Genomic DNA, 10,696 nt, shown 5'->3' with positions numbered 1-10,696 from the left:
ACGCACCGCCACAGAGTACACCCGTAATGCAGAAGCATTTTCTATGGCTGACAGCACAGCCAACCCTTCTTCGTCCCAGCTCCACCCTCTGGTTTCCACGCTCACGACACCCCTGGCCATCTGTCCCCGCGGTCGTTGCTGGGGGTGGGGGGGGGTGGGGGGGGTTGTCCAGTTCACTTGTGGTCGACCCCCAACTGTACGCTGACAGTGTGCCTCACAGAGGGATACGGGGTGAGGGGGCCGTGGCTTGGACTTGCTGATGCCCAGTTTCTGCGCTTGAGCCATGGCGCTTCCTTCAGTCCCCCGCTTACAAACACCCTGCTTCGAGTTAGAGCAAGACGACTAGAGCATTTGATTCGGCGCTCAGTCACCCGTCGCACAATTAAGTTCATGCACAACAAATATAATGTTGACATTTTTTACAGGTAGAAGTACCGCGTTCTTACCTGTTAAAAAACCAGCCGAAATGGTCAATCATTTTTGCGCTGTAAATAAGTGTGGACATTGGGGTAACCATGATAAGACATTTATTCCAACTTCAGAATTCCAAAAGTGAGTAGAAATGATGAAGAGATAGCTGAAGAGGGACAACAACAGGCTAAAGTGGTGTGGCGAACTTGGCCGTGCAGATATAAGAACTAAATATTGGGATTATTTGCATTGTTCTCACTGCATTTCATCAACATTAAGGCATTTATTTGTATTTTTTTCTTTATTCCTTTGGTACCAAATCTACAAGTTTTCCGAGTGAGAAATCTGGCATAAAATTTCAAAATCGCCCCATGTATCTCAGTGAGCTTTTCCATGCCAAAAGAACCCGCCGGCTGTATCTAAAAATTTAATCATAATAAAAAGTGCAAACCTTACGTTGTTTTGAATACATTTTACTCAGATGCAAGCCACAGAATGGCATAAATTGTTGTAGCGGTTAAGTGGACAGGTAAGCACTCAGCTAAATGGACAATATCTTGCAAGGAGTGGGTGTTTCTGCCATGACATTTTATTATTTGCAAAATATACATCTCAATAGCATAATGATAGAAAACTTGCTTTTCCACACATCCACTCTTTAGTCTGGAGATTTTTTAAATGATAAATTTAGCTTCCGAAGCGTTTTCTTTTTGTGCATGTCAAACGGGCCTTGAGAACCATGGGGCGATTTAAAACTTTTACAGCCAGCTGATTTATGACCTGAACCTTTTTAGATAAGAAAGATCAGAAAAAGCACCAATCATGCCTTAAGGGCCTGCCCACGGGGCATGCAGACCTGCATGCGGCAAGCGTGACCTAAAAGGCCAGTCCCACCCAGCATGCCCTGCATGCGCAAGCGCGACCTAACGTGGTTTACTTGAGCCGTACGCCATCGCGGGGCCGGTCCCACTTTGATCGCCGTAGCCGTATGGAGTTGTGCGGAGCAGGTCCCAACATCGCTGGTGGGACCGTCCCTTTAGGTCGCGCTTGCCGCATGCAGGTCACATGCCGTGGTGACAGGCCCTTTACTGTTATGAAATGCAGTTGAGCAAACGCGATTAATTCCCATATTTCAAGCTTGATATCTGCACGGCCCAATGTTCGCCAACCATTTTATCTGTTTGTTGTCCCTTCACTGTCCCTTCCTCTCTACCATAATTTTTCTTCTCACTTTTGGAATTCTATAGGCTCTAAATGTCTCTCACGTTTACCCCGATTTTCCACAATTATTTTTACCACGCAAAATATTGACCCAGTTCGTCCGTTTTTTAACAGGTAAGAAAGTATGCGTTTTCATCTATTAACATTGTATGCCGTAGGCTGTCATGTCCTCCACATAGCTGCTCCAAGCGTCACGCGCCGCTTACCCGATGATCTTACATGCAACCCCCTTACGCTTTAAGGAAGCCCTTTATGGTTTTATTTCCGAGTTGCGTGTCTTGGTAGCAATGCAACGAATGCCGTCTCGCATGGGGCCCATTTCTGGCAGCCAGTCCACTGTTCTCCCGGATGCTCCGCGTGTTCTCCACATCAGAGCCCCCCCCAAACCCCCCACCCGCCGTGGTCTCCTATGCTCATGGGACCCCGGGCAACGGCCTTAGCGTGCCGAGGCGTTAAGATGGCCCTGCCGAACTTCACCTATTACTAGTCTCTAGAATGCTGCCGGACCCACTGAGTTACTCCACAACATTTTGGTCTCTCTCTTGGTGTGCATATGGCCTAGCACTTGCTTGCTGCGCAGCTGTTAATACTAATAGTTGTTATTTTTATAGCTCTACAATGGCATTTGCCTTCCCATTCTGTGATTTCTGCTGCCTGGTTCACTACAAAAACTGTTTGAAAATACACGCTTAATTATTGGAGTCATCAAAAACCTTGATGAAACTGACCAGAAACTACACATGTACAGTGACCCAAGGAGCTTTAATTGATTCCTTCTTCGTTAAAAAGCAACAGGTAATGACTGCATGCCTCCCGTTAGAAGTAGAATTTGTATAAGACCTCAGCTCGAATAAACTTGGGACTAATCAACTATGCGTAAACTCTGATTCTATTACTGTCAAACAACGCACGCAACAACGGCTTAGGTCCGACATAAAACATATCTGCAGTGGATGGAGCTCAAGTGCATGCTTGTCATGGTGAGGCCTACAGGTTCAAATCCCGGCATCTCCACCCGTTAGGGTTAGCCAATGGCACAGGTTGGTAGGAGCCCTGTCCTCACAAACCAGAGAACCTGGTTTTCTGACCTTCGTGCTTTCTGTGTTGACCTTGCATGTTCTCACAACGGCCCGACTTATTTCCTCCTGGTTCTTCCGGTTCCTCTCCGTCCCACAATCTTAAGATACCTGGCTTTTATAAGTGAATTGGCCTCGGTAAAATTGCCTCTCCAGTGTACGGAGTGATTTGAATTGTAATAAAACGAGTAGGGTAACGATACCCAGAGGCCACAGGTTTTATGGTGAGTGGGGAAAAGATTTCATTGGACCCCGAGAGGACCTTTTTTCACACAAAAGTGTGATGGCAGGAGCTGCCAGAGGCGGTAGTGTGAAACAGGTACGCTTTCCCAACCTTTAAGAAACATTTTGAACAGGGACATGGAAGGAACTGTTTAGAAGGGGATGGGCGAAACCCAGGCAGGTTGGATCTTTTCCGAGCTGGGCTATGTTGTTCAGTGAGACCAAAGTTGGCTTGAGGGGGCAGTTTTCCAGGCTGTAGTGACTTTAACGACTCTCTGACTAGTGTAAGGGCAGTGTAATCAAGATGTTGCGGACAGGTTTTTACTACAGGGATTTGGTTGTTGACATTGAGAGGGATTCAAGTTATACTTTACTATAGGCACATGGAGATTGAAGGGGGAAAAAAAAAAAATGGAAGGGATGTGGCACACCTGCCGCAGAGGAAATTAGTTTTAACTTGGCATTCTTATGTTTTTTCGGCACGGTCACCCGGCCGGTGGCCTTGACAGCCAGAAGCTGAATCAAAGACGTTGAAGCCCAAATAACGGAAATGGAAACGAGTCTGAAACGCCAATAAACCGAAAGAGTCCCAAATAACGAAACGCCCTACCTACTGAAAGGATGGGAAGTCCTAAATGCAAACTAACTTAAAGGCTGTAACGCCTAAATCTCAAGGAACCGACAAGCTGCATCGCCAAAAGCCAACATACCCGAATGGCTTCTCTGTTGAAAAGCCACATACGCCGAACGGCGGCGGTCGCCTACATGCCAAAGACCCGACTGCCGCTCAACAGAAAAGTCCACGACCCCAAGTCACCAAGTTGAAAGTGGCCGAAAGTTGTGCATCCCTCGGACAAGCCCCCACTCTCCCACGGCCACCCACTGCGGGCGGCGGGTCGGGTGGAGCGGAGGTTTGGGACAATGTTCATGCCCTTCACGGTTATGTGATGGACGCAGGGGTCTGGACCAATCGTTGACAGGTCCCCGCGCCCCGCCACGGTCAAATCCGTTATTGGCCGTATTCGGTTGAGCGGCAGTCATACTCCGCGGATTAAAAAAACAACACAAAAAGAAATACGCAGATTGGCTGACAGATTAAAGAAATTGATAATAAATATTCAAAGATTTCCTAGTTTAGAGCTCTATAAGACTAGTGTTGAACTTCAATTTGAGATAGTGATTTGTTATTTAGTATCGCCGATTGAGAACCATCTACTTAAAAAAAAACCAAGTCAATTTTATATACTGTTGCGAAGAATTGTGGTAATTACTCGCTAATCATGTGAAAGCATGTCGGCCAAGCGTCAGATTACTACAAAGTGAGTAAACGGGATGGTACACTAACTATAGACCATGACGAAATTAATAATCCTTTCAGGAATTTTATACCTGCCTACATTATACCATCAGATTTTCCTACTGATTTCAATTATAATGCATTAATTTTTTAAAGAAACTGAACTTACAAATTTACCATATAATGATTCCTCTTTGTTAGATGAACCCACTACGGAAGAAGAAATACAGAAGCTATTTTTTCAATGAATACTGGTAAAGCACCCGTTTTAGATGGGTTTACAGTATTTTTCATATTTATTGTCTGTGCTGTATTCTAGGTGAAACAAAATATCGAAACCAATTATGAATTTTAATAAACCTAACAAATACATTAAATCTATATACATTGGTACATTTATTTGCTTGTAAAATTAAAGATAATCAAATAACATTTAAAAATTATACTTGACACAAAGCATTTTTTAATTGTTAAGCTTTGACAAAGATCGGTTTCTACAATCCAAAATAGTCTGCAATCAGAATTTTTCCTTATCCCAAAGAGTTGTGCGAGAGGGCTTCTGGTGTGTCCTCCTGGTCCTAACACAATTTCTGGGTCTTTGTTCTGTTAATCTATTGCAGGAGTCAGGTAATCCAAACACATATTTCCATGAAAACAACCTGTTATTCACAGCACTCGACCTGTTTGTTGCTGGGATGGAGACGACTTCAAACACACTTTGTTGGGCCATGCTGCTGATGCTGAAGTACCCCTACATACAGGGTGAGGAGCGGTCTGATTGATTACTATGCATCCCGTGTGTGAATCCCAACTCTAGCCCTGCTGCCCATTGCTTTTAACGATGCCCTTGGTTTTCCAGAGAAAGTTTCACGAGGAAATCATCAGTATCATTGGGTCAGAACGGTCGCCTAGAGCAGAAGATCGGACGAATTTGCCCTACGCCAATGCAGTGATCCATGAAGTCCAGAGGTTTGGCACCATTGTACCAATGAACCTGCTGCATTCAACAACAGCGGACGTAAACTTTAAAGGATATTTCATCCCAAAGGTAGATAAGGGATGTGGGTGGCTCATTGGCTCCTGATATTTGGTATTTACTCCAGGGAGGGAGCAAGTGGGTTGTTGATGTCTTAGGCTCATAAATTTATTTGTGCAATTTTATATAACATAGCTTCTGGTGTATTGTGTGCTTTTGGAAGGGAATTGATGGAGTGGCATTGAGAGGGTGGCCACCGTGCTGCCCTAGTTGGTGGTATGTTATGTGTTATATGATTCAAAGGGCTGGATCATGAGGAGTTATTTTGTGCATCCCAAAATCCTGGGGCGCCGCGCACTACCGCGCATCACTGCATAATCCACCACGCCATACTGCCGCGTCATGTGCCTATCACGCGCGTGTCACGGCGTGCCAACCAATTTTTAGGATGTCGCGTAAATGGCGTGCAAATGACGCCCAAGTGGGACAGGCCTTTTAATGCCCATAATTGGTTTAGTTTAGAGATACGCATGGAGACAGGACCTTTGGCCCAACGTCCACACCGACCATTGATCACCCGTTCACACAAGTTCTATGTTATCTCACTTTCACATGCACTCCTTACACACTGGGAGTGATTTTACTGAGGCCAATTAACTTTCAAACCTGCATGAATTTGGGATATGGGAAGACACCTGGAGGTCACAGGAAGAACGTGCAAAATCCACACAGGAAGCACCCGAGGTCAGGATTGAACCGGGGTCTCTGACGCTCCACCAGCTGTGCCATTCTAAGGGAAAGTAATTGCTGTTTCTCTCTGGTACGACCAGATCAACATTATAGTCGAAAAACAAACTCAGCAGGGTAGGGCACCATCTATGGAAACTTGGATAGGTGATGTTTCAGGTCGAAACCCCTCTTCATACTCCTCCTTCAGATCCTTCATCAGACGCTGGGTCTGCAGATGGATCCTGAACTGAAACATCACATATCCATGTTCTCCAGAGGCCGCATGACCCGCTAAGTTTTCAAGGCCATTGGGTATTTTTTTGTAAACCAGTATCTGCAGTTCCTTGTATTAAAATCCACATAATAAAGGTTGACACCTCACTGCCTCCTTAGGTCAGGGGCATGGGCATTACCACCTGACCCTGCTGCAATGCCCACATCCTGGGAACAAATAAATGGAAAAGAAATGTGATTAAAAATCCCTACTTTAAGATGAGTGATGGGCAGAGAGACAGAGAGGTTTTGAGAAAGAATTCCAGAGATTAATGTCACTGAGTGTGAAGATGCTGGCAGTGATGGAAATTGGAGATATGTAAAAGGCAGAAGAGTGAAAATGCTGCCAAGATTGTTAATTCCCCTTCAGTGGACGCAATGCTTTTCAAACAGAATAACAACAGCGATTGTAAATTATATTTTCAGGACACTGCTGTGATCCCCTTACTGACCTCGGTGCTTTTCGATAAAACTCAGTGGGAAAACCCGAGAGCCTTTAACCCTTCCAACTTTCTGGACGCTGATGGGAAGTTTGTGAAGAGAGATGCTTTTGCTCCTTTCTCCATGGGTAAGATGTTACTCCATTCTTGGACATCTTTGGTTTTATTGTCATTCATCCCAGGGCACACACATATATATAAATATATATACATATTAGATTAAGTGGGACGCAATATTCCACCTCTCCTCCATTTCCAACATTGCTGGCCAGTTTCGATAGTATGGGTGTTGTGTTCCGAAGGTACTGGTTTCCAACGGGCTAGTATAGACATTGTGGGCCAAATGGATTCTTGGGGTGGCAGCTCAGTCACTGATGCCTGGCAGTACAGTCACTCAGACCTGGCAGGCTGGCAGCTGAGAAACTGCCAGCAATTCTGCCCAAAACAGGTGACAGACTGTGAGAGAGGGGGAGAGGGTGGAATGAATGACACACACACACACACACACACACGCAGACTCATTCTCAAACACACACACACACACAGACTCATTCGCACACACACTCATACACAGACTCATTCACACACACACTCATACACACACTCATACACACACTCATTCACACACACCCACTCATTCACTCGCACGCACTCACCCAATACAAAATGTAACTTCAGAACGTGTTAAATATACAGCGTGTAAAACAAATTTTTAAAGCCTCCTGTAGAGGCTGCTGCTGCTGCTGCTGAATCAAAAATGTGCTTTAAATAACATCCAACAAACACACACACAATGACAGAGCATTCAGCTCTCTTGAAATATTCAACGGTGCTTGCGCTCGGCGCCATCTTGACGTCACCCTCTCGCTTCTTGACACAAACCGGAAATGACAAGCTCCTCGCCAGCATGCCGCTAACCGGAAATTACGTCGTCAGCGCCATCTTGCGACTAAGCGAAAATCTCAGAATGAGCGCCAATTTTGAAATTAAACACAATCCTGATCTAATAAAATGTTTATTCACGCTTTATCCATCCGAAAACAGTTGCAAGAAAGCCCTTCAAAAGCCAAGCCAATTGGACAAAAACACTTTGCAAGCCAACAAAACACATTTGCTGAAAGCCCTTTAATAAGCCAACCTAATTGGGCAAACACTTTGCAAAGAACAAACACATTTGCTGAAAACCACATCCCAATGGAGTTGACGTGCGTTCAGTGTTATTCGCAGCTCAGAGAGCCATGACCCTCTAGCTTCCTCCATCTGGCAGAGACAGAGTGAGCCACGACACTTCCAGGTTTTACAGTCCCCCCTGCCGCCAGTGGGGGCAGCAGAGAGAATGGCGACATTTTTTAAAACATTAATATCTCTCTGATTTTTCATCGATGGGAAAAATCCTCCAGTCCAGTCCGGCGGAAGGAGGCTCTGAGCGAGGTGACCAAAAATGACGGCCGTACGTGGAGGCGTTCTCTCGGAAATCACATCGCAGTGAGTCAAAAGCGGTCAAGATCTTACTTTTAGTAATATAGATTAGATTAGATTAGATTCAAATTTATTGTCATTGCATATTTACAGTTAAACAAAATGGTTTAACCTTGCAGTCATAACATGGAATAAAATAACAAAACACACACTCTACACAGTTTTTAACATCCACCAAAGTGAGTCCACCAGGCACCTCCTCACTATGATGGAAGGCAAAAGTCCCAAAGTCCTTGTCTCTTCCCTCCTTGCTCTCCCTCTGCACTGGGGCAGTCCTGGCCTCCGATGTTGTGACCCTACCGGGTGATGGTAAGCAAGATGGTAAGCTGAATCCGAACTCCGCGAACGGGCCGGTTTCAAACTCCACGGCCCGGGGTGGTCGAAGCTGCTGAAGCTGCTGCCCTCCCATCCAGCGGACGAAGCTGGTGTTGCGGGAGCCCGGGAAAAACAGGTCACCAACCTGTGACCTGCGAGCTCCCGACGCTATCGTCCACTGGGCCTGCGGCCGACCCTCCGAGGCTCCGTAGTCGGGTCACCGCCACCGGAACGCCGCAACAGCCCCGAAGTCGGGTCACCGCCACCGGAACGCCGCAACAGCCCCGAAGTCGCATCGCCGGCGCCAGAACGCCACCACAGTCCCGGTCGGGCCTCTGGAACGCCGCCACAGCCCCGAAGTCAGGCTGCCACTGCCACAAAGCCACCCCAGCCTCGAAGTCGGCCAGCTTCGCGATGGTAAATAAGTCCTGGCTCTGCCTACGGAGCCTTGAGGCCGGTCCCCGTTGGAGGCCGCCAGCTCCGCCAGCTCCGCCATTAGGCCTCACGGCGATGGAGACGGAGACAGGGGGTACGACAAAAAAGGTCGCATCCCCCCGTAGGAAGAGACCAAAAACAAGCTCCCCCCCACACATACACAACCCAACAAACCAAAATAAACTGAACCGGGACAAAAAGAAAACAAAAAAAAGAAAAGACAAAACGGACTGCAGGCGAGCCGCAGCTGCAAGGCAGCGCAGCCACTTCCGTGATATGTGTGCGTGTGTGTATATGTATGTGTGTGTGTTTTGTATATGTATCCACCTACACATACATATACCTGTCCAAGTGTCATTTCAATGTTATAATAGTACCCGCTTCAACTACCTCCTCTGGCAGCTTGTTCCATCTACCCTGGAACCACCCTCTGAGTGAAAACGTTGCAAGGGCAGAAAGGTCAGAGTGGGACTGGGAAGGGGAGTTAAAATGGCTCTTATTGGCCTTGCTTTACCTTGAGAAAAATATTACTGTTAATTATTTTGGAGTGAAGGTGAATATTTTTTAGAGTAGCACGGTGTCTCCACTTGTAGAGCTGCTGCCTACCAGCGCCGGAGAGCTGAGTTCAATCTTCACTTCGGTTGCTGTCTGCGTGGAGTTTACACGTTCTCTCTTTGACTGCGTGTGTTTTTTACGGGTCCTCTGGTTTCCTCCCACATCCCAAAGATGTGTGGGTTTGTAGCTTAATTGGCCCTCTGAAAAATTGTGTAGGGAGTGGATGTGAAAACATAAAGCTGGTGTGAACGTGCGATTTATGGTCGTCGTGGACTCGGTGGGTCTAAGGGCCTATTTCATGCTGTATATTCAGTGGAATTTAGAAAGATGAGAGGGGATCTAATAGAAACATATAAAATTCTTAAGTATTGGACAGGCTAGATGCAGGAAAGTTGTACCCAATGTTGGGGGTGGCCAGAACCAGGGGTCACAGTTTAAGAATAAGGGGTAGGCCATTTAAGACTAAGATGAGGAAAAACCGCTTCACCCAGAAAGTTGTGAATCTGTGGAATTCTCTGCCACAGAAGGCAGTGGAGGCCAATTCACTTGCTGTTTTCAAGAGAGAGTTAGATTTAGCTCTCAGGGCTAAAGGAATCCAGGGATATGGAGAAAAAGCATGAACTGATTTTAGATGATCAGCCATGATCATATTGAATGGTGGTCCTGGCTCGAAGGGCAAAATGGCCTACTCCTGCACCTATTTTTCCACGTTTCTATATTTTGATGGATTAATTAATCAAACTTTGGATCTGTTAGAGCAACGTTGACATGTTTGTGCCTTTGCAGGACGCAGGGCCTGTGCTGGAGAAACCCTGGCCAGGGTGGAGCTCTTCCTGTTCTTTACCATTCTGATACAGAAGTTCCGGTTTCAAGTCCCCCCGAATGTGAACAATCTGGAGCTTGTGTCCGGTGTGGGCCTCACATCATCCCCAAAATACCAAAACGTGTGTGCTGTGCGTCGCTGATGTCACACATCCTTTGACAGAATAAAAATATTTGGCAAAGGAAATCTGTGAGAAAACATCTTTATGTGGCAATTGTTTTTCTTTGGAATGTGGTACCGTATATCCATCTGCCTTCAAATGCATCTTACAGTGCCCTCCATAATCTTTCGGACAAAGACCCATCATTTATTTATTTGCCTCTGTACTCCACAATTTGAGATTTGTAATAGAAAAAAAATTACATGTGGTTAAAGTGCACATTGTCAGATTTTAATAAAGGCCATTTTTATACATTTTGGTTTCACCATGTAGAAATTACATCA

General features: G+C 45.9%; 2 protein-coding genes across 2 annotated transcripts in view; both read right to left on the bottom strand.

The window, feature by feature from the left end:
* Nucleotides 1-10,696, bottom strand: part of LOC129707121 (uncharacterized) — a 100,595-nt gene that overhangs the window by 49,997 nt on the left and 39,902 nt on the right. Inside the window, exon 12 of the mRNA XM_055651911.1 lies at nt 6,315-6,373. Coding sequence (XP_055507886.1) covers nt 6,315-6,373 — 59 coding nt within the window. The remainder of the gene's footprint in view (nt 1-6,314; nt 6,374-10,696) is intronic.
* The window catches only part of LOC129707123 (cytochrome P450 2K1-like), a 72,904-nt gene that overhangs the window by 59,698 nt on the left and 2,510 nt on the right, over nt 1-10,696 (bottom strand). The gene's annotated exons all lie outside the window — the stretch shown is intronic.

This window comes from Leucoraja erinacea, chromosome 20 (assembly GCF_028641065.1).
Source record: "Leucoraja erinacea ecotype New England chromosome 20, Leri_hhj_1, whole genome shotgun sequence".
In the NCBI taxonomy this organism is placed as follows: Eukaryota; Metazoa; Chordata; class Chondrichthyes; order Rajiformes; family Rajidae; genus Leucoraja; species Leucoraja erinaceus.
The sequence above is the reverse complement of the archived record's forward strand: the minus strand, read 5'-3'. Positions and strand labels throughout refer to the sequence as shown.